The 22,783-nt window shown below is 58.4% G+C and overlaps 3 protein-coding genes across 12 annotated transcripts in view; 2 read left to right on the top strand and 1 right to left on the bottom strand.

The window, feature by feature from the left end:
* PPP2R5D (protein phosphatase 2 regulatory subunit B'delta) overlaps positions 1-4,075 on the top strand; it is a 31,990-nt gene extending 27,915 nt beyond the window's left edge. For all 4 annotated transcript variants that reach the window (XM_080584648.1, XM_080584649.1, XM_080584650.1 and 1 more), the window contains 3 exons: positions 13-85; positions 501-617; positions 987-4,075. In XM_080584648.1, the coding sequence (XP_080440774.1) occupies positions 13-85; positions 501-617; positions 987-1,124 (328 nt within the window). In that variant the 3' untranslated portion in view covers positions 1,125-4,075. The remainder of the gene's footprint in view (positions 1-12; positions 86-500; positions 618-986) is intronic.
* MEA1 (male-enhanced antigen 1) lies at positions 3,954-5,244 on the bottom strand. Its single transcript, XM_080584667.1, has 3 exons — positions 4,968-5,244; positions 4,770-4,875; positions 3,954-4,593 (listed from the first exon to the last, which is right to left on the bottom strand). The coding sequence occupies exons 1-3, from the start codon at positions 5,205-5,207 to the stop codon at positions 4,430-4,432; spliced, it is 510 nt and encodes a 169-aa protein (XP_080440793.1). The 5' UTR covers positions 5,208-5,244; the 3' UTR covers positions 3,954-4,429.
* A 74-nt stretch (positions 5,245-5,318) lies between these two features.
* KLHDC3 (kelch domain containing 3) lies at positions 5,319-22,777 on the top strand. 7 transcript variants are annotated; one of them, XM_080584656.1, is made up of 12 exons: positions 5,319-5,455; positions 9,351-9,504; positions 10,159-10,411; positions 12,794-12,970; positions 15,222-15,337; positions 16,676-16,747; positions 16,962-17,175; positions 17,443-17,529; positions 18,658-18,766; positions 21,779-21,852; positions 21,999-22,077; positions 22,193-22,777. In XM_080584656.1, the coding sequence occupies exons 3-12, from the start codon at positions 10,258-10,260 to the stop codon at positions 22,257-22,259; spliced, it is 1,149 nt and encodes a 382-aa protein (XP_080440782.1). In that variant the 5' UTR covers positions 5,319-5,455; positions 9,351-9,504; positions 10,159-10,257; the 3' UTR covers positions 22,260-22,777. The 7 variants fall into 7 exon arrangements, with proteins under 7 accessions (XP_080440782.1, XP_080440788.1, XP_080440786.1 ...); XM_080584662.1 differs by lacking the exon at positions 5,319-5,455 and adding an exon at positions 5,591-5,827; XM_080584660.1 differs by lacking the exon at positions 5,319-5,455 and adding an exon at positions 5,876-6,173.
* The last annotated feature ends 6 nt before the right edge of the window (positions 22,778-22,783 follow it).

Below are 22,783 nucleotides of genomic sequence, written 5' to 3'. Positions count from 1 at the left end.
CTCTCTCTGCAGGGGAAGGTTCAGGATGAAGGAACGAGAAGAAATGTGGCAGAAAATAGAGGAGCTGGCCCGGCTGAACCCCCAGGTGGGTAACAGCAGGGCCCTAGGACAAATGAGACAAGAATATGCTGGTGGGGTCTTGGCCTGCTTCCTCAGCTCATGAGAGCAGCTCTAGCACGTGATCTCAGGCCCGTGCGCATAGCTGCAGCGGTGGGCTGTCCCTCTCAGGCCCTAACATCTCGGGGATGCTGGCAGTATTTTACCAGCCCGGACTCCTGCAGCACTGACCTCTGTGTAACGCCACATGTACGGTGTGCCTGCGGCCCAGGCAGGTGCCACAGGTAGGAACGGATGGGTGAAAATGCTCCTTTCCTGTCTGTGCGCTTGCTGTGACCTTTGCCAGCACCAAAGAGAAGAGCCCCGTGGCGTTAGGAGGCTGGGGGGAGCAGGTTTGGTGTTGGCTGGTGTCCTCACTCCCCAGCTGTCTGTCTTGTCTGCAGTATCCGATGTATTACGCACCTCCGCCATTGCCTCCAGTCTGCTGTATGGAAACGGAGACCCCAACTGCAGAGGATATACAGCTTCTGAAGAAAACGGTGGAGACAGAGGCTGTGCAGGTGCGTAGGTGACGAGGGACCTTCCCCAGTCCCTCTCGGAGTGCTCGGGACATCACCACAGTCAGTCCAGGGCCCGGCAGTCAGAACTGGCTCCTTCAAGCGTTTGGAGGGTAAAAGCCCCCCTACTCTAATCTGTGACCATTGGAGATCAGCCTGTAGTTTGGAGTTTACCTGACCTCCTCGCTCTGGAAGAAATGTAAGTGGGGCTTCTCTGTGCCCTTTTGGTTTGCGTCTGGCTCTCAGCCTGCTCTGCAGCACGCCACGGTGTCACCCAGCATATCCTAGAGCAGTCAGAGGAGGGGGAGGCTCAGGCTGTACGGGGCTGAAGGGCTTTGTTGCAGCTCTCTGACTCCTTTGGTTTGTCTGTAGATGCTGAAAGACATTAAGAAGGAGAAGGTTTTGCTGCGCCGGAAATCTGAGCTTCCTCAGGACGTCTACACTATAAAAGCCCTGGAGGCCCACAAGAGAGCAGAAGAGTTTCTCACCTCAAGCCAGGAGGCTCTCTGACGGGCTCAGGAGCTGGCCCGGGAAGCTCTGCCCCCATCCCTTTCCCCCAGGGGTCACAGAAATGCACTTGGTTCTCATGTATAAATAAGGAATGAACATGGTGAGCTGTGCCTGTCCTCCACTCCATCCACATCCCTCCAGGGTAGATCTGGTTTTACGTTGTAACTTGTACCTCGCCACTGCCGTGTCCTCCTGCTTTTCCACCTTCGCTGTGCGTGTGTGAAGGGAGCCTGCCTGTCCTGCAAGCCCGGGCAGGAGTCGCTTCATTTCCACGCTGCCTGGTTCTTATTCCGCCCGGGAGCCAGAGCCTCGCTGCCCTGCAGGGAGGGGAGACGCTCCCCGTACCTGCAGCGGCAGGAGGCTGAAGGGAGCCGCGCTGGGCTCTGCAGTCAGCAGAAAGAACCAAAACCCCTGCACAGCTCACCTCCCGGGGGGGCAGAGCTAGGCAGCGGCACGGTGCGCTTGACCCCTCTGACTTCAGAAACAACCTGAGCTGCCCAGCTCAGCCTGACGGAGGCGGGTGGCACAAATCCTGCCCTCGCTGCCGCCTGCCCCCGCGCAGCCGAGGCCTGCGGCTGAGCTTGGGCTGGGAGCATCAGGCAGAGTTTGTGGGGGCTCTGCTCTCTCCCCGCCCTGCCTTGGGGTGCGGCTCTGCGGTCGGAGGGTCTCGCGTACAGCAGGAGGCGTTCACTTCCACCTTTCTTTTGCTTCAAGCCCCCTGTTCTGTTCCCTTGTCAGTGGAGTGGGGGTTCAGTGCTTTGCCACCCCCAGTAAAGCTGGGTGCAAGCACTACGTACTATTGCTTCCCTCCCTTTAGAGCATCCTTAGAAGCTCTCTTGTGGGAAAGTGAATTCCTTCAGCTCTTTGTATTGGTCCTTGCTAAGTCGTCTCCATCCCAGCGTCTTGGGTAATTGTGGGCCCAGAATTAACTTCTGGCTTTGTAGCAGGCGTCAGCCACTGACTTCTGCTTTCTTCCTCTACCTGCTCAATTAAAATACTCCCGCAGCTCTCCCTTTGTTGCTCTATCCCATCCTTAGCTCTGCAGTGGCTGGGGTTTCTAGGAGGCTTGTGCTGCTAAAGTCATTTCTGCCAATTAGTGGAAGCAGTGGATCCACATTATGGGGCCAAGGCTGAGTTGTGAGTGTTCAGTTGTCTCCTCCTCATGATCGGTGGCTAGACGCTGCTGTCGAACTGCTTCTGTAGGTGCTCTGAGCAAAGTTAGCCTCGCCCTATTACTTCAGCACCTGCCGTGGCCTGAGGCCCTTGTTAGTTCCGTGGCGCATCAGGGACTTGCTGTGCTAATTTAGCATTTAGGGTGCACTTGATAGCCCAGGGGCCCGCGCAGCACTCGGGTGCTACTGTGATCCAGCTCTCGGAGCTTTTTCCCCTACCTTTTGTGGTGCAGATTAAGTCCCAGGCCCAGGCGCCCCCTCAGAGAGGCTGGTTGCGATGGATAAGGGAAGTCTTCGCTTCTTACCTGCTGCGCTTGCTTTCTCGACGCATCAGCTTGAGCGGGTTTGCGGTAGCGCAGGGAGCTTCTGGGGTCGGTGCCAGCGTGACGCAGCTTTGCAGCATCGCGGGTCATCGCAGGAGGTCCTGGTGTGTCTGCTCCTCGTCCCCACCAGCAGACCGCTTCCTGGGTCAGAGGTTCACCCCCTCTAATCCTGCTGCTGGTGCGCAGCACCCTTCTTTCCCTCCAACCCGCGCTAGGCTGTTTTTCCCCCCGTGTCGCCCCCCCGCCCTGTTCAGCTCTCTTTCAGTTCGGCCCTCGTTCGGCATGCCACCATCTCTCGGGAGCAGCTGGCAAGCGTGCGCGTGCGAGAGATCACCCCGAATCACGCAGGACCCCGCCTCCCCTCTGCTTCGTGCGATGGGCCAGTTCATCAGGAGACTTACGAAACACCTCAGGGAGGTTATTGCTTATTTTGAACATTAGCCCGAGCTCATGGTCAGCTGCCAATCAATTACCTCACGTGAGCCTGGCACAGCATGTAGACATGCGCTGGGTAATGCCGGCTGAAGGCTTGCAGGAGCGGCAGGTGGCTCCGGGGCACAGCACAGATGAGGACTGCCAAGCACCCCAACCTGCAGCAGGGTTTAGGTGGGTAGGGGAGGACGTTTCTTCCCCTCGCGGTTATGGGCTTTCCACCTCGCCTGCTTAGCGTCGCGTTACAAGCTGCCGCCTTGTTTCTAGAGCGCTCCAGCATGTGCCCGCCCTCACTACCGCCCGCTCGCTGCTGGGAAGCGGCCGCGTTTCCCTGCTCTGGGCCGCGCTGCCTGCGGAAAGAGCTGAGACCTGTGGCACGCGGAGGCCGGGCTGCCCTGCGCACAGCCCCTCTCCGCCTGCAGCCCCCGGCCGCGTCCGGAGGAGTACTGCCGAGAGCGGGCCGCGCGCGGGGGCAGGACCGCGACGCACCACGGCTACGTGCTGTAGGGCTTGGATGTCCTCATAGCTTTGTGTGTCTTGTTCTGGGTCAGGGACCTCAACGCTTAGTACCTTTCCATCGCCATTAGTTTACTGCCTACTCATTCCAGTGTCCTGGACATCGAAGAAGGGGACCATGTGAGTCAGGGGGGAGCGCGTTATTGCCCTCCGCCACGCGTACCGCTCATGTGCAGACCTGCGTCTGCCACGCTACCGCTGCCCCTTGCTCCACACTTGGTTTCTAGCATTAGTGCTCATTTCTGCCTATGCCTTCTCCCCACATCAGCCAAATGGACAGAACTGGAGCTGCCTCTTCTACTTCACACAGCTCCCTCCTCCCGAGGGAGCGAGCAAAACTAACTACTGCATTCACCCCCTGGACACAAGTATTAAGCTGCTTACAGTTCATATGTACATATGGTGTACTTTATTTTCAGTAGAGCATTACATAGTATGAAAGTGTTGGATTTTGTACAGATGTCCCTGTATGTACAGTACTAAATAAAACTGATCTCTTGGAAAGACACACTGGGCTCGACCTCTGATACGCCAACATGCAGCCGCGTGCCCTCGGAGGAGGCACCCCTGGGGGGAGAGGGACTTCTCCAGCGCTGGGACGAGGTGTTTGTCCCAAGCCAAGCTGGGTGAAGCCGCTCAAAACCCCTCCCTCCACACGTACGCAGGGTCAGGAATGTGGGCTGCCTCCTCCAGGGCAGAGCAAGTCAACACAAGGACATCACAGCAACTTACGTGGCAGCCAGAACCGGGAAAGAGGTAAGGAAGGGAAGGTGGACAACGTCAACGGGAGAAACTGGAACAGCGATGCCTGCGAGCCCCGGCCCCAAACTGGGTGACCGAGGGGCGGGCGGGGGTCTGGGCGTCACTTCCACTCGGGCCTGGGGCCGCTCAGGCTCTGCCTGGCCTGCAGCGTGCGCCGCACCACGTCCTTCCACTGGTCCTCGGAGATCTCGCTGGCCCAGGGCGGGATGCCCAGGGTGGGGAGCTTCACGCCGGCCATCGTCCTCTTCACCAGCTCCACGTGCTCTGGGGACGGACGGGCAGCGCGTGAGGCCGGGGCCTTCCCCCCAGGAGCGGGGACGGCACTGATGTGGGAATGGCATTGATGTGGGGATGGCGGTGACATGGGGATGGTGACATGGGGATGGCGGTGACATGGGGATGGTGACACGGGGAAGGTGACACGGGGAAGGTGCCCTTACCTGGGTCCATGGGGATGGAGCTGCGGCTGCTCTGAGCCGCCGCGCCTTCCTCCTCCTCCTCCTCCTCGCTGTCCGCGGGCGGCTCGGGCAGGTGCAGCCCCAGCATCTGCGGCACAAATGGAGGCGGGGAGGTGGGGATCGGGCCCGTTCTCCCCCCGGTCCCCCCCCCCAGCCCCCCAGCCCGGCGCTCCCCGCTACCTGCAGCCGCTCCTGCAGCCCGGGGCCCGCCGCCTCGCCGGGGCCCTGCTCCGGTTCCTGGCTCAGCGGCTGGTACAGGTACCCGCCGCCTTCCTCCCCCTCCTCCCCCTCTTCCTCCTCTTCCTCCTCCTCCTCTTCCTCCTCGTCGCCGCTCCAACCCGCAGCGCCCTCGGGGGCCTCCGGCGGCCCCGGCTCGCCGGGACAGACCCGTTCCGGCCCCATGCTCGGCGCCACCGCCATGCACCGGGCGCGGCCCCGCCGCCCCCTCTTCCTCCTCCTCCTCCTCCTCCTCCTCCTCCTCCTCCTCCTCCTCCTCCCCCTGCCCCCGGCCGCCCCGCCGCTGGGCACTGTGGGTGTTGTAGTCCCGCGGGGCCCTCCGCGTGCCACCCTGCCGGCGGCGGGGGGGGGCGGCCGCGGACTACAAGTCCCAGGGCGCGGCGGGGGGGGGGACCGGAGCGGGGCCGCCTGAGCCGCCTGCCCGCCGCCAGGTACCGGGCTGGGGGTGGCGGCCGAGCGGGGCCGGGGCGGGACGGGCGGGCACGGCTGCACCGGGGGGGGGGGCGAGGGGCGGCTGTGGTGGGGGCGGTGAGGCGTGGGGGGGGGGCAGCAGCCGGCCTCCGGGCCTCCACCGGGCGTTTGGGCCTCCGCCGAGCCCCCAGCGGGCACCTGGGCCTCCGCCGTGCTGGGCTGAGGCGGTGGGAGCGAGGCTGAGGCGCGTGGGGAGCGTGGCGGCGGCACGAGGCCGTGCGGTGGCGAGGGGCCGAGGGGGGCCCTTACAGCCCTCGTACCCGCTCCCCTGGGCTCGGGGCAGCCAGAGGCTGGGGCTGGATCTTGGCAGGAGGGAGGTGGAAGCCTGGGAGGTGAGGAGGGGAGCGGCCGGCTCGGGGATTTGGGCAGGAATCACCTGGCGGAGGTGGCACTGGGAGGAGGTGGCTCTCCTCTCGCCAAGAGCAGCCGCCGTGGTGAATCCCAGCCCGAGCACCCGGTCTGCGCTCCCCGCCGCCCCACACGAAGCCTCTGGAGCTGCCGCTGCTGAGCCCCGTGGCTGCCCTGGCACGGGCGCGCTCCCCGCTGCCGAAATGACACGGCGAGCTGCTGAATGTGCAAGCTTGCAGTTTCGCCCTGCCTTAGCATAAATAGGCAAAGCACGGGATAAATGTCAAGCACGAGTGAAGAAAGCGGGCTGTTCTCGTGCTATCTGTAACAGTAAGTTGGAGGTACTTGAAATAGAACAGTCTATATGGACTGCCGCGAGCTGCCTGGGCTATTTTAAGGGTTACTAAACCTTGTGGCCGTCATCTTTTTGGGAGACGGGACCGAGGCAGCCACACGGTAGGGATTTGCTCTGCGGCACGGCTTTACGGGAACGGCAGGCTGCCCTGCTTGGGGTGGTGCCGTAATTCTGGGGTGACAAAGGCAGAGCCCTGGAAAACACAGGGTTTCTCCTCCTTGCTCTGGGAATCGACTGCAGCAAGGCTAATCCAAGCGGCTTTCAGAAATGGCTCTGGGTTTCTTTGTGTGCAGAGGAACGAGGCAGCCCGGTGATCTCTCTTAGCGCAGAGAAGGGGGTCTGAGGATGTGTATTTTTGTCCTGAGGTTGTGGTTTAGCTACGGTACTCAAAGATGGTTAGCAGCTTTCTATCTGGAGCAAAACGTTTTCATAGTTAATTGCAAGGCTTGAAAATAGCGAGACTAAAGCAAATAAAACATCTGAAAAATCCGAGTCTGAAAACCCAGGGTGTTGGTTTTTTGGTTTTTGTCCCCCTTTGCTCAAATCACCACAACAGTTTTGGAAGGTATACCAGCGGAAAATTATTGAATTGTTCCCTGGTGGTCCTGGACGGCTGTGTGCTGTGCTGGTAGACCCTTGTGAGGCATAAGCTGGGCTAGTTGGTTGGTTGGGGCTTGCTGTGCACCTTCAGACAGCAGCACAGCCGGAGATTTGGGAGCGCTCTGTGTAGGAGCTGCCTTCGAAGAACACCGAGCTGCCTTACGTGGGACGACAACCAGGCTGAAACGCCCCGGGTGAGGCGCCGCGCTCCCTCTGCCGGGTGCCAGCGCCGAGGAGGCGCGAGGGAGGTGTCGAAGGACGTCCGCAGCTCTTTCTCAAAGCAGACCCGTGATCGTGATCTGCCACTCGCGGTCGGGTGTCACGCCCGGCCGTGGCGTTGCTGGAGGCGGCCGTCGTCGCGCCGCGTCCTCGGGAGGCACCGCCGGACTCGTGAGGCTGCGCGGCAGGTGGAGGGCTCCAGGCGCTGCTGCAGGACCGTGGCAGGTTGTTCCTGAGACGCTTCTGGTTTTAACCTCCTCGTGCTTAGCGGCACGGGAGCGGCTCGCTGCGCTGCCTGCTTCGTTTCCAGCCCCCGTCAGGTACCTCAGGGGAAGGGCTTTGCGATAGCAGGTGAGGCGTAGCCTGCTTTTTAGAAACGTTCTTGTTCCTGGCAGCCGATGACGGGACCTGCCAGGGTTTCAGCCCAAATTTCTCTGCCTCCCATGCTTGAGCATAACTCTGGAGGGGCTCTGTCAGAGCAGGGGAGCGGGCAGTCCTGAAGGCTGTGTGCTGAGGGTGAAATGCGAAGAGCTGCTGGCTTTTGGGGGGTGCAGCGGGGAGCTGAGGCATCAAGTGGAAGAGCCTGGTGGCTTCAACAGAAGCCCTCCTACAACAGAGCCCCCGTGTGCCCGTCGTGGTGGGCACGCTCGTGCCTTGCCGACACTCTCCTGGCTATGCCTGGGGGTAAGGGGTGGCCGGGGCTCCCTGAGAGAGCGCGTGGTGAGTTAACAGCAGCTTCCTTGGGTTTGCTCAGTCCGGAAGAATCTCTTCTCTCGCCCTACAGGAAACCTGTGCTTATTTCGGTGGCGTTGGTTGGTCTCCCTACGGGTCCAGTGTGGGGTTCCTGCGGGCTCTGGGGCACGGGTTCAGCCGGGTCAGAGCTTCAGGCGGCTTCTGGTGCAAGGGCAGAGGGGCTGCGAAGGCTGTTTTGGGGAGATGCAGCCCCGGGCAGAGCGGGTTAGGGTTAGGGGAGAAGGCACCCACACTTAGCTCGCTGTCTGCGAGGATCTGTCGCAGCCCTCTGCCTCCCCCCAGCCCTTGGCATCGCTTCTGTGAGTGCAGAGATTCGGGGCGTGAGGCGGGTTAAGCCTCCTCGTGCCACGAAGGAACGCGCCCATGCAGGGCAAAGGGGATGTTTGTGAAGCCCGGCCGCGGATTTAGGTGCCGTCCTGCCGGCCGCCGCCCCTGGGCGCGTGTCAGCTGCTCTCGGGGATGATCTCTGGAAAAACTTTTCGCCTAAGCCGGGCCTTGAGCAATCGTAATGGTAGGAAGCGGCGCTGCAACGCCTGCCGCAGCGTCAACCTTGCATCCCACGGTGTAGCCGGGGCCGTGGCGCTCAGCTGAGCAGATTAACTTCTTAGGATGCATCCCCTTCGTTTCCTGTCTTCCTGTGGCTAATCCGAGCGGTGGAACCGCGCGGGCAGGGCGGCCGGCTCCCGGCGGCCACGCGGCAAGCGGCAGGTCTGCTCCCAGAGGACCCGAGAGGTGACAAGGTGACACGTGTCCTCTCCTCCTTCCTGGGCCTTCTGGAGAGCGCTGGCAGTATTGACACGGCCGCTCAAGTCCCCTTGAGCTACTTCAGGAGCCTCCGACGGAGTCACTTAGCCCAGGGGTGGCTTTGAGGAGAACAACCGCTGGTCGGGTTCAGCGGTGACTCCCGGTCGAGGAGAATAAATAAAACAGATAGGGGAAGCCTGCGGGAGAGCCTAAAAGGTGACTTTGGTGGTCTCCATGGAAACTCTCTGTTCTGCAGCTTTGTGGAGGACTCGTACCAGAGCTGCTGGCTGGCTTGAAGGAGGCAAAAAATAGTAATTAAAAGGTGGGCGCTGTAAGGGAGAAGCGGCTCCGCGGGAGGGGCGCCTCGGCTCATCTGTGCCGCGCAGGACTGCGGGGAGCTCTCTGCTCAGACTTGGCCCCTGTCCCCTCGCCGCGACTTTATCTCTGACTCCTTCCCCAGCCCTGAGGAGCTGGAGATAAGGCCGGAGCGTGCTGCTGGGCCGTACGGGCGCCCGGGCGGAGAGCTGCGGCCCTGCTTGTCTGCGGGGCCGGGGGCCGCCTGGCTGCGCTCCACATGGCGCACCAGCTGCTCTTCAGCTCCTTCAGGAGGAGAGCTCTCCGTGTGAAAAGTTAGCGCTTTCCAAAAAAAGGGGCTGAGAAAATGTGTAGGAATTTTAGTCATCGTTCTGAGGCGTCCGCGCACCGCTTCACGTTCGGCAAATGCTAAAATTGGGCGTGGGGGGAGCGCGCTGAGGAGCGAGGAGCGAGCAATTAAAGAGGGAATTTTCTTTGGGCTGCCTGCAACGCTGACTTCTCCTCTAATGGCTGTTTTTCAGCTGGGGGAAAGCTGCTGACGAATTAGACGGACCTCCTTCTTCAGAAGTGCCAGGGCAGGACCGCGCTCCAGATCCTGAGATCCAAAGGGGAACCTCCGCAGAGCTCAGCGACGGTGACTTCTGTGCGAGCTGGTCTCGGCCATCTGTCTGAAGCGTGAGTTCATACACCGCAAGGCGTGCGTGGCTGTGCCTGAATTTACTGTGGGAGAGAAGGGACTTATCCTGATCCTGAGTGGGGAGTCAGATCAGAGAGCCTGAATGCAGATGTAGTGCACCCTCCTATCAGGGACTCTTGCTTTGGGGGGGAAGCTGTTCTTTTGGGGTTTTTTGTTTCTCTGCCTTTTTTCTTTGCCTTTTTTCTTCCTCTGGCATTCTCACAAGCGATCCAAAGAGCGCAGTCTCTTCCCTCTGGCTCTGTTCTTTTCACCTTCACAGTTGGCTCTCCCCGCATGTCTTCATTCATGCGGACAAATTGTTCTGGCACGTACATGATGTGTGCATGGCGAGGGCATGGCCGGGCGCACAGCACTCGGCTGCCTTCGCAAAAACTGCTGGGCTTGGGCAGCCTGTACTGCCGCCCTACGTTGTTTTTTTGGTGTGAGGACATCTCTGCTTGCTCTTCCTCGCCTCGCTCAGGTTACAGCACCCGCTCTGCCTCTCCTTCCCAAGCGGAGAGGGCAAAGCTGTCTTCAGCGGGAGGGCAGATGGGCGAGGACGCAGCAATGTGACCTTCATAGCTGGCCTTCAAGGAAGGCAGGAAAACCCGCGAGACGGATCGTGTTATTTTAGCATTGTGTCTTTGTTACAGAGCCAGGTGACGCCTGCGGGGCATGGCGGCGGCCCGGGAAGCATGAGGCCGTGGCGCTGGGGGCCCTGAGGACGGCCTGGCTGGCGGGGACGGGGAGGAATGTTACGGTGGGCCGTGCACCTGGAAGGCGGGCCGCGCAGGGTGAACCACGCGGCCGTGGCCGTCGGCCACAAGGTGTATTCCTTCGGCGGGTACTGCTCCGGAGAAGACTATGAGACTCTGCGGCAGATCGACGTCCACGTTTTTAATGCAGGTAAACGCGTCCCTCTGGCAGGGCAAAGGAGCGGCTTGCTCGGTTACTGGTTTCATTGCCTGCTGCTGCTCGGTGTTACGTGCTCTGTTACGTTTAATTTCCAAATTTCTAATTTCCAAAAAAGCTGTCTGTGTAGATGGGAGCCTCTTCCGTCGTGCAGCTCTGTGTTTTCTGCTTCGGGGGCAGGCCACAGCGGGGCTGTAGTTCAGCAGGCTGCTAGGACAAGAGCTTACCAGAAGTAACCGTATAGCCATATAGTTCTGTCCTTCTTCTCTGTGAACGCTAACTCAGGAAAGCGCAAAGAGGCACCGGTTAGCTGGTGTCCCCCATCCAGCTTCCAGTTTTCAGCCACCCCTGGCATGTACAGGGCAGGGTGGACTCGGCGCACAGGGCTGAGTCTCTGGGTTTAGGCTCCCGAGCCAGTTCCCTGTGGGACAGCTGAGTGCCACCACCAGCGCCGTGGAGTCAGCAGGGGTGTGTGGCTAGGGTGGAGGCATTCCCGTTTTGGCAGCAGCTAGCTGGTAGATATCCAGGCTCGCAGTGTGGCTTAGCAAAGCAACCGGAGCTGGAGTCATTCTTGTAGGGTAGCCAGTATGTGTCAGGAGGCTGAATCGGAGCCACGGCTGTGCTGGGAGAGGCTGCGTTTCTTCATTCGGTGCCCTTTGAACTGAACGGATTACTGAGCTGGTCCATAAAGCGCCTCCCTATAATTAGGCTGAAAAATTGCACTGATGCTTGGATGGGTTCGGCTGAGCAGAGGCATGAGGGGAACCAACGGCTCGTCCTTTGCAGAGGGGACAGCACGCTGAGCTCTCCTAAGGTGCAGGTGATGTGCGGCTCGAACCGCTTTGTCTGCGAGGCACAGCGAGTTCACTGCTCTGAATCTGACCTGGGAGAAGACAGCAGCGCACGGGGTGGTGGATGAAACGTGTGGCTACGTGGGGTCGTTGAGGTGGTCTGCTCACGGTGCAGAGGGCAGCTCAGGACCTCGTGAACGAGGGCATTCCTCTCTATTGGGAGACACTGGCCTCTTGTCGTGCAGTTGGACGCTGTAGCTTGTGAAACGTGCCGGCAGAGCGCTGCTCTTGTGGTGCGTAATTACCATGCCCAGAGGAATGCTCCTGCCTCGTCCTCCCGTCTGACCACTCCCAGGTGTTAAAGGGTCAAGAAGCTACGGCTGCTGCTTGGGAGGTGCCACTGGCTTCCCAAGCCCTTGCGCTGTCAGGTTTCGGTGCTAAAGCTGAGGTTCTGGGTCCTGAATGATGTCTTGCAGTGATCTGAAGGGGAAGAACGCCAGCGTCCTGCCTAGCTGGACTTCTTAACATTGGCTGTGCCTCCTCAGTGCCCTTCCTGCCTCTGAGGTGGACGCTCACCTTTTAAGAAGCCTGATCCTTTCCCTTTTGCTGCCCTGGTATTTCAGGGGATGGCTCTCTTCCCCTCGCCGCAGTAAGACATCTAGCTGGTCTTTGCTATGTTACCTCCACGTGGCAAACAAAATTGGAGGGAGGGCGTCTGGACGCTGTTATGTAATGGCCATGCAATGCTCGCGGTGCCTCCTGCACTGTCATTAAGCCCTGTAATACACACTGACTGCTCTGACTACCAGGGAACGTGACGTGCAGGCTCCCAGGAAGGAGAACCTGTAATCACAAGGAGCTCCCATTTGTACCCCAAGGTTAGCAGAAGGAACTGGAGAATGGGTGGGGGTAAAAGAGACGCAGCTGTCGGGTCTAAAGTTCTTACTTATTATTTTTTTTTTTAAAGACAAACAAACCATTGTTCCTACAAAGCTGCCGTGTCGTTTTATTTAGAATGTGCTCCCACAAGTCCAAATGCTGTCTTCAGGTGTCTTGCCTTGCCTGTTGCTGCAGTGAATTATTCCTGTGCTGCCCGTTTCTTCAGCGTTTTGAGTCTCTTCTTCAAAAATGTCACTAGTCTGAAGTAGTGTCTGCATTCATTATCACCTCCCTCCTTTTCTTTCCCGTTTTGGTAGGGTGTGTGTGGTGGTTTTGTGTGGGGGTGGTGTTTGTACCTTCACTCGTGGTCTAGGATGAAGGAGAGTGGAAATATCTTGAGTGTGGCTGATGCAGAACCAAAGCTATTTCCGTCCAGAGTCCTCCAGTCCTCTGTGCTTCCTGTAGTTCTCTCCTGAACAGGGGCCCCGTGGAAAGCTGTGCTTCCATATTTCTTAGCTACCTACTATTCAGGGTCAGGCACAGCTCTGTCTTGCTTACCAGACTGCTTCTGCGCCGTGTTGTGGCGAGGGGAAGAGAAATATCGGGCTTTCTGCTTTCACAAATGCTCACTTGTCCAGGCTGGGTAGACTGGTGAGCACGCGTAGCGGGCTTAACATCTGACACAGGCTCAAACTTGTGCTTTCAGTGTCTCTGCGCTGGATCAAGCTGCCTCCAGTGTGGACAAACAGCCGAGACCAAGTGAGAGAGGTGCCCTACATGAGGTATGGGCACTCGGCGGTGCTCATAGACGACACCGTCTACATCTGGGGTGGTCGCAACGACACGGAAGGAGCCTGCAACGTGCTCTATGCCTTCGATGTCAGTAAGTTCCAGCTTCTTGCTCTTTCTCGTCACAACTGCTCTCGATGAGACCTTTTCCCTGGCCCTCCACGTTGTTCCCCAGCTTGTTTCCCTGTCCCTTGGTCTCTCCACAAAGTGGTAGTCTTGGCCAGTTGGGCAGATGGGGAACTGGTGCTGCTGGATGGTTCAGCGGGTTTGGAAGGGGAAGGGGGTGCCCAGTGTGTCTGCGTACTTGACTCTCTGTAAAAGCCTTTGAATAGAGATTACTGAACTCTTCTAAAAATCGGATGGTTTTACATTTTTCTATCAGCTTTGCGTGCTCTCTCTGATTGTAACTACAACAGAAGCACCGTCTGTGTGCGGCTGAAGGTTGCAGCGAGAAGGGGATAGAGCTCTCAGGGACTGTGATGTCTCTCCAGGGTGGTCATTCTTTCTAAAAGCGTGAGGCAGAGTGAGGAATACAACGCACAAGTAGCCAAGGACAGGATGGAACAACAAGGGCAGGCATGAGCCAAGTTAGATAAGCCTGAAAGATAAACTCCTTGAGGCTTCCAGTCGGTTTCTTCCTCGTGCTGCTGGAACACCTGGGAAGAACAGGAGCCAGCAGGAAGTGGGTGGACGGGAATGCCAGGAAAAGAGCAGGGTACACCTGGATTCCGGGGGCAAGTCCACGTAAATGCTGACCACTAACTGGCTTGCTGGCCTTGCTGTGAAACTGCTTCCTCTGGTGCTCGGTCATGAATTCCTTTCATTACCAGGAGATGTTCTGAAGCTTGAAGCTGCTCTCTGGGCGCAGGGTTTCTCCCTTCCCCTGACACATGTAGCTGAGAAGCCACCAGCAAATCGCTGTGTACACAGAAGCCTTGCAGTGGGAGCTGCCTGGCGTCCCCGCCAACTCCGGCACTTTAGCATTAAGTGAAAATTAACTGAGAAGGCCAGGCGTAAGGGAGCCCATCGCAGCTGTCTGTACACGCTGTGCCCGTCCCCTGCCAATCCTGGAAAGTGCGGCTGGCAGCCCTCCGGCTGTGGCGTCAGCCCCATTGTATCAGTCACGTCAGGCTGCACAAAGCCCTGGCCCAGTGCAGCTTTGTCCTCTGGGGCTGGAGGCACCGATCCGGTCGCGAGTTGAGGCCCTCTTCCCCTCTCTAATCTGACACGTTACGCTCGGGCAAGCTCTCGCTGCTGCCGTGTGACTGGGCTTGGAAGCAGCCCCGCCAAGGAAGGGAACTCGATAGCTGTCGCGGGTTTCTCACTAGCTGGCTGCCCAGGGATTTTGTTGACCTTGCAAGCCCCTTTGTGTGGTTCCAGCTGGAGCCTAGGTGGACGGCTGTGGCCGCGGGCCAGGCTCCGAGAAGTTATCCTCGCGAAGAATGTTGCTTTGGCTCCAATTTTACCGCTTCCTGAAATAAGCACTGCTGTTGGCAGCTCGGAGCAGTCGGGGAGGGCGGGGGGGGAACGTCTCCTGCTGCCTCGAGGCTTATCTGTGCCTCTCTGTGGGCTCGTGGGACAGGTGCCTGTTTATGCTTGGCAGGGAGCTGCTGGCTTAGTTCCATGCTGCCCTGCATGGAGAACAGCTCCGGCTGGATTTAAAGTCCTCTTCGAATTCAAGCCAATCCCTGGAGCGTGTGGGCTGCCTCTGGCTGGTGTAGACACATGGGGAGCAGTGCTGAAGGACCCACGGAGGGTGGAGGGCAGGGAAGGCTCCCCTTGGAGAGGGGGTGAGAAGATGACAAGTGGAGCGGATAAGATAGGGAGAGCTGCGCTGCAGAGGTGAGGATGTGCACAGTAGCTCTGTTGACACAGTGAGCCTGTGGTTCAGTGGCTTCTGGCTGGGTTTTGGAGCACTGTTTTTCCTCGGTTAGACGGCATCTCCAAGCCGTGAGGTCACTAGGGCCACTTAGCATCGTTGCTTCACTGTAATTGAAACTGTAAATGCAGAGCTGATTAATGACTCACAAGTAGGCTTTGCAAGAGATTCAGTCCAAATAACATTGCTCAAGCAGCGCTGTACTAATCACGCGCAAAACTCGAGCTGTTTGTCAGGCCAGGCAGTGTCAGCAGCCGTGCCCGGGAGCCGAGGACCTCTGTCACCGTGCCCCTCTGGAGGCTCAGGCAGGCAGCCATGCCTGGAGAAGCCTGCGGTCTCCCTAGGGGAGGTGCTGTGTACGAAAGAGAGAAGGATTTCTGCCGCAGAAATGAGGAACGGTTGCAAAAGGCTATCCCATCCCCACGTCTTCTGTGTTTTCTTAGCGTTGTCCCCTGTTTTGTTTCAGACACGCACAAGTGGTTCACGCCAAAGGTGTCTGGAATGGTCCCAGGAGCCAGAGATGGGCACTCGGCTTGTGTCCTGGCAAAGAGCATGTTTATCTTCGGAGGCTACGAACAGCTGGTGAGTAGTCTCTGAAAGAGCTATTTGGCCACCCCTTGGGAAAGAGGGTATTCCTGCCCAGCAGAAGCAGGACACAGGGGCGTTTTGTATTCACAGTTGGTTTCATTTTATAACTCGGCAAAGTCACGGCATTAATTATCCAGGTTAGGTTCATAATGTTTCAGAGAAGACGGTTGGCAAAGTCAGTCTACAAAAACAGTGACTTTTAAATACTGTCTTTTCACAAAACATACCGAGTTAAAATTTCAATATGTTCTGGTGTATTTCTCCAACACTCCGATGGTATTAGATAAATGTATAATATTTATGATAAATACCATATATATTTATTTTAAATTAGCTGAAAAGTGCACCAGAAAAATCACTTTCAAACCTGCAGTGTTGCTGTGAGGCTTTGTCCCAAGCTGGTGCGTGTTCCCTGTGTTCTCTACCTCTTCTCGTACCTCGCTGAGCCCCTCCAGCGAACACTTGCTCGTCCTCTCGTGTAAGAATACCTTGAGACAAAGGTCATCCTGCACTAGCTGCCAGTGTGCTTAGCACCCCTTTAAGCAAATCCTTACGTGCTGATCTTAGGAGGGTAAGTATCACTTCAGACTATCACCAGACTCCAGAAAAGCTGTGCAAAGTCACAGCTCTTTATTTGGAAGAGAGCTGGGACTCTGTTAAGGCAGTCCCTTGGTTTTTTCCTCCCGTTTTCCAAGTACTGTAGCATGCTAAATGCATGGTCTTGGTTGCAGCAGCCGCGTTACAAATGTGACTTGCTTTTAACCAAGGCCAAACAAGCCCGTATCTGTCTCGCAGCTATCTCCCCTGCCTGGAGGAGCAGAAGTCTGTGCTGTTTGTGTGAATGTAGGCTCTCGCAGGCTGCGTGTGGTCTTGGTGGAATCCTCAGACCCCTGAGTGTATTTACTCTTGCATGTTCAGCTTCCTAAAAGTAATCTTAACTCCTGCCTTTCCTTGTGCGTCCGTAGCAGAGCCAGCTTCTCTTTCCTGTTAGAGCCACCACCTTTTGTTATGGTGTGAAGTAGAGGCAAGGTGCTGCTGTGCCCGTACCTACTGTGTGTGGGACAGTCGTGGTGGTAGGAACTGGGGACCGAATAAACGGGAAGGCTGCAGGGAGAGAAGGGGCAGCTTTAAGAAGAGGTGGGCTTTGCCTCCCTCTTGTTAAGTGGTTATGTATGCTGTTTACCCTGCCGTTTTGGAGCAAGCGCCACATCTCCTAGGAAGCGGTGACTCCAAAGGGATGCTCTGGTCTCTACGACAGCGTCCTTTCGCGGAGGGCCGGTGTGACCAGGCTTCTTAGCCCCTTTGTGACTGGGCTGCCCTGCTGTCTTCCAGGCCGACTGCTTTTCAAATGACATCCATAAATTGGACACCACGAACATGATGTGGACCTTAATCTCTGCCAAGGTCAGTCTCTGTTTTTCACTCTGCCTCGGGGACAAAGTCTCGTCTCCGCTATTCCCTGGGGTAGCTGCCTGCACGTGCCTCGCGGCTCCTGTCTGGTGTGGCAGGAGGGGAAGTTCTCCAGGAGAAGGCAGCCGCCCCAACTTCCCTGTCAAGATGTCGTCTCCCTGGGTAATCTGCATTGTTCCTCTTGCTCTGCTTTAACCTGTCCCTGCAGGGTACACCAGCTCGCTGGAGAGACTTCCATTCAGCCACCATCATTGGAACAAAGATGTACGTGTTTGGGGGCAGAGCGGATCGTTTTGGGCCATTTCACTCCAACAACGAGATCTACTGTAACCGCATTAAAGTGTTCGATACAGAAACAAACTCCTGGCTGGACTCCCCTCCAACCCCGGTGCTTCCCGAAGGCCGACGGAGCCATTCGGCATGTGAGTGTGGGTCTGCTGAGAGGGGAGGACAGTGGGGAGGAATTCCTGCCCCCAGCAGAAGGGGTCTCTGGTCCGCCGGGCAGAGATGTGGGATAGCAAGGGCTGCACGGAGCCTGGCTTCTGCGGAAAGCTGCCGCCAGCAGCAAAGCCTTGCGTGCAGCCCTGCACGTGAAGGTGGTATTAATCGGAGCAGACAACTAGCACCGCTTTGCTGTGCTTGATTTTGGGACAGGACGGCATGCTGATGTCTGTGCTTACTCCCCACAGTCAGCTACAATGGGGAGCTGTATGTCTTCGGTGGCTACAACGCACGCCTGAACAGACACTTCCACGATCTCTGGAAATTCAATCCAGGTATTTATGCTTTTAGCTCGTTGCAGTGATGGTGCTCAAGGCCCTCAGGTGTGTGAGTGCTCAGACGAATGTTTGCTCCGGGGTCTGGGAGCGTGTTTGGGGGAAATAGCTCTTCTGACAGTGCTGACAGAAACTTGCCGCTGTGCTTGGCACCCCTGTTCCTCCTCAGACCATCTCCAAATCTCAGTTAGAAAGAGGAAAAGGGAGAATTGCTGAAAGATGTGCCTGCTCAAAAGGGGGCTGGCAAAATTTTGTCTTGTTCTTTAGATATGCAGAACTCTTGGCAGAAAAGGAGGTGTGGGGTTAGAGAGGCTGTAGCTGGGGAAACCACTCACGCTGACCTGCAGCATCACCACGGCACACTCTTGGTACCAGGTCACCTTGGTGGTTCTTCACCTGGTACCCCAAGTATCAGTCAACCGTGAGCTGTTTTGGGGTCTTCCATTTGTTTTCTAATTGTTTTGCACATGAAAGCCTTATATAAAAATGTTACCTGCGAGCAGCCAACTTGCTGTTCCCCCAGCCAATTTAGGAGCTAGTGTGAGAGCCTGTGAAGGTTTTTAGGTGCCATGCATTAGTGAACAATCACCCCCAGCATCCTCGCCGTGGAGAGCGGCAGGGACAAAGGCTGCTGTCTCCTGGTTCGGTTCCTGTGCTCCCGCAGCCAGCTCGGTGAGGATGCTCTGCATTCTCAGTGGCTGCCAAGAGATGGAGCTGGTTCCTGGGTCTCCCTCCAGATCCGGCACGCACCGGGGTCCTTGGGAAGGGAGCCTGGCTGCTCCTGCCGCTCCCTGTGGCATCTGACCCGCTGCTTTTGGCAGCTCAGGGGCTTGGGCTTTGTAAGCGAAAGGCCTGGGCTTGCTGCAGTGGCTGAAGGGCAGAACCTGCAGCTCCCCTTCCAGCAGGCAGAGCTTCAGCAACCCTGTGCCCTAAGCAGCCTGATGGAAGTGCGTCATTCTGACTCCAGCAGAAAGAGGAGGTGGACAGGGAGGGCAGATGTGAGATGTGGTGTCTGTGGGGGCCTCTTTTTTGCTGTGGTCTGTTTAAACCCATAACCTGCTTATACCCGGGTCTCGGCCAGGCTTTTCTGACAAGCTGGTGCACTCTCACCCTCGTCCTTCCCCTTAGTTTCCCTTTCCTGGAGGAAGATCGAGCCCAAGGGGAAAGGCCCATGTCCTCGACGCCGGCAGTGCTGCTGCAGAGTGGGAGACAAGATCATTCTCTTTGGCGGCACCAGGTGAGCTCTGTGGGGTCCATGGGAGGGTTTTCCTTTCTCTTCAGTAGTTTCCCTCCGTGCTCTGCCCCATGCTGTAGTCAGATTCACTTCAGAGCCACGTGGCAGCTTCCCATGCAAGTGTGACAAATTACCTAGACCAGGGCTCCTCTGGAAAAGACAAGGGGGAGACTGAAGATGTCATGTTGGCCTGTAAAGCACCCGGTGACAAGCCCTGTTCGACACCCAAGACCAATAGCCTGGTCTGCTGCGCTGACGCAGACTTCAAACAGATTTATCCTCCGTTACATGCTGTCCTGCTTCTCCCACCACAATTTATTTCTTTCCTTGGCAAGAGGGGTGTCTGCCAGGCTGCAGAGGGATGTCAGCTCAGCTGGGAGCTGTCTGAGGAGCCCTCCACACAAGGCAGCGTTCGCTTCCGTGCCAGTGCTCCTTAGCAAAGTTTCCATTCACAAAGGGGACCCGGTGCTGAGGATTTAGCTGTCAAACACTGGAAGTGATGCTGTCAGGAGGCAGGGCAGCTTGGATGTGGCCGAGAGCCTTAACAGCTGCTAACAGAGAGGAAGTGGCCCATCACCAGGACATGCTCTGTGCTGCCTGGAATGACAGACGGCAGCTCTGGAACATGGGCCTGTTTGCCAGTATCCACCTTGCACGGGCACCTGAAATGCTTTCAGCCCTCCCAGTGCTTTGGAAAGCTTTCTCTGGGACCCTGGCAGCGGCATTTTGGGGATGCTTCTGAAGACAGGTTGGAGGCAGAGGACGAGGCAGAGTAGGTCCAGCTCGGAAGTGAAGGGCCTTCAGCTCCAGGAGAGCTTTTGGGGTGGGAGAAGGTTTAGCAGTAGGATGGATGTGAGGGAGCGTTCAGTATATGGAGGTACGCAGAGGGGCTGAGTTTATCCAGGCTCCTCAGCAGACACTGGAGCTGCTCGCTGCAGTGGAAGGCTTGCAGGGGCTCGGTGACAGGTCTGGATGCTCGCTGCCGCTGCAGCCTTTGGTCGGCGGCACGGATTTGTGTCAGGGCAGCAGCTGAACTGGTGTTAAACCCAGGCTCTCCTAACAAACGCTGGCAGACCCCAGTGAATGTGACACCAGCTTTTCAGAGCTCAGTCCGCCCCTGCCAGGCAGCACGGCAGAGCTCGTCTTTTCCACGGGGTGACTTCGCTGTTCGACTTGTTCTTCGAGCCGGGCTCGGTCCTGACGCAGGCTGGCTCACCGCGCTGTCCCGGGGCAGGAAGAGCTGCTGGTGGCAGGAATGCGGCCCGCCTGGACCTGGGGAGGGGGACAGGCTGCGGTGGGGGCTGTGCTGGCTTCCTGTAATGGTTATCAGGTGTGTCCTGGAGCCGCCTGGCGAGATAAGAAGTTTTCCAGGAAGTCGTTGTAAACGGAGAATTCCCTGCGGTCTGCCTCCTGACCTGCGCTCCCCTGCCAGGGCAGGGGAGGGGGAGAACACAACGCGGCGCAGGGATGGGGTGCGGGGGATTCGCCTTGCAGGATGAGCCGGCGTGCATGGCTTGCGGGCGGCAGCAGCGCCAGGGCACGGACGGGCAAAACCCCTTTGTGTCCTGCCTCTCCTGGGGGGATTCCTGTGCCCTGCAGCCTGCTCAAGAGGTGCTTCTGCAGGTGCCTCCGCTCCTGCAGCGTCCAAATGCTTCGCTTCTTTTTGCAGTTCTGCCGAGAGCTCAGTCTCTTTGCCCCCGTCTGTGGTCTCTCGCTGATCAGCAGCACTCCCGCTGTTAGCGTCTGGTTTAAGCGACCAGGCACGTCCCACCGACCGCAAGGGACAACGGAGGGGAGACGGAATGCTGTAAACCAGAGGTCAGCTGAACAGCTTCCGATCCAGGCTTGCCTTGGGGATGTGTTTTCCTGACAAGGCTTAGGAAGGCCTGGCTTCCTAAGGGAGGATGAGCATTTCTGCTGGGCTCTGGCTGTCGCCTCGCAGCCCGCTGTCTGGGAGCTGCAGCTCTCCTGGTCTTGAACTCCAGGCTTTCCCCAGCCGCTTGCGGCTGGGCGATAAAACCGCAGCCACGCTGCCTGCTGGCTTCTCCTTTGGAAGATAAGGGATGCCCCAGGTTTTCCTGTGACGTGGATGTGAGATTAGATCGCGGTGCGGCGAACATACGGGGTGGTATTAAGGGGGCTTTCGCCTGTATCCAGGCAGATGGGACCCGTCAGCAACAGGTCTTCTCTGCCAGCACTGAGCTGTGCCCCGGAGCTTGTGGGGGGAGATGAGGACTGGGCGAGCAGGTGCTGCCTCACCTCCTGGGGCGGTGCGAGGCTTAGCGGCTCGTAGGTGGGCAGCGAGTGGCAGGGGGGTGAGGAGTCACTGCACGAGGCTCCAGCCAAGCAGGGAGGATGTGCTAAACCCCCTTGTGGCAACCCAAAGCGGGACTTAAAACACCTTTCCTTTCTTTCAAGTTCTCCAAGCCACCGTCAGCCGTGGGAGCACCTTCCCACAGGCTGGCCCATGTGCTGGGGCACGCAGCGACCCGTCCTTCAAGTGGCTTTGGCAGCGAGGGCAAAGCAGTGCTGCCTGCAGCGTGGGGCTCCTGCCCTTTCAGGGCCTCTCTGGTTGCAGGAGGTTTGGATGGCCACTAGCTACGACCGTCACCGTCTCTGGAGACAGGGCACAGGTCCTGTAGCCCCGCAGCACAGCTAGAGAGCCTCCCAAAAAGTCCTCTCGGGTCTCCAGCTTGATCTTGCCCACCCCGCCGGGGTGCCAGCACTGCTTTTGGACTTTGCACTGTGCCACTGAGCGGTGTCTGAATCCTCCTAGGTCGGATGGCTGGCCCTTGTGATGTTCTCCTGGTTTGATCTGTATGCGATTAAGTGACGCAGCGTCGCTGTGACCTGGTTTGCCGGGGCTGCTGGGTTGTTGGAAAGCGGTTTGGGAGGTACTGGGAGGAGGAGGATTGTGAAACCAGCCAGGAGCCGGTCAGGGTGCGGGGAGCACAAAGAACAACCACCGCAGGGGCGTTTTGGCACCGACTGACGAGCTGTGCTTGGGTCCCGCAGCCCGTCTCCGGAGGAGGGCATGGGCGACGAATTCGACCTGATGGATCACTCGGACCTCTACATCCTCGACTTCAGTACGTGAGCGCTCCCCGCCCGCACGGCTCGTGCCTCTCGCCACCGGGTGCCTCGCTGCCAAGCACCGCTCGCCGTGGCGTTTTGTGCCCGACGCCCCGGTCCCCGCACGCGAGGAGTGCTGTGGCTAACTGCCCTCTTTCCGCAGGCCCCAGCCTGAAGACGCTGTGTAAGCTGGCGGTGATTCAGTACAGCCTGGACCAGTCCTGCCTTCCCCACGACATCAGGTACCGCACGCCTTGCTGCCAGGCCACCCGTGGGTGCGCTCCCTGCCTCGGGGCGCTCCAGCCCTGGACGCTGCGCTCGTGCTTCCCCTCAGTGTGCCCCGTTGGTGTGTTGCAGATGGGAGCTCTCGGCCATGACGACGAACAGCACCATCAGCCGCCCCATCGTCTCCTCGCAGGGCTGATGCCGGCTCACCCCTCCGTCGCCCTGCTCTCACTCCTCCACACGCCGACCTCTTGCTCCACTGCCTGCATGAATTTTTAGCCCTTTCAAGCAAGGAACGTATGTGAGCTCCGTTTGTCTCGCCCTAGCCAGGCCTCCCTCTGCCCTCGTCACGCTCAGGGCAGCGCGGGTGTGTGGGCAGGGCAGGCTGCCGGGGAAGGAATCTGCTCGCCCCAGCTGCGCGACTCTGAGCCCCCGTCCTCGCCTCTGGCTCGCCTGGAGAGCTGCAGCCGCGCTGGCCTGGTCCCCTGCCAGCGAGGGCCCGAATCGACTCCTGCCACCAGCCCCAGGCCACGAACTGTGCCCCTGCTGCCTCACCAGCGCGGGGACCTCCACGCCTGCACCCGTCGGCGCCGCCCTGCCTCCGGCCTGCTGGGTCCCGTGCCTGCCGTGGGGGCCTGGCCCCAGCTGGCTCCTCTGCCTGGCTCCCGTTGTGAAAAAAACAGCGCCCAGGGGCGGTTTTATAAACACTGAGGCAGAGGTGGC

This window comes from Anser brachyrhynchus (genome assembly GCF_964034855.1).
Source record: "Anser brachyrhynchus genome assembly, chromosome: 3".
In the NCBI taxonomy this organism is placed as follows: Eukaryota; Metazoa; Chordata; class Aves; order Anseriformes; family Anatidae; genus Anser; species Anser brachyrhynchus.
This window is presented reverse-complemented; position numbering and strand designations above follow the sequence as displayed.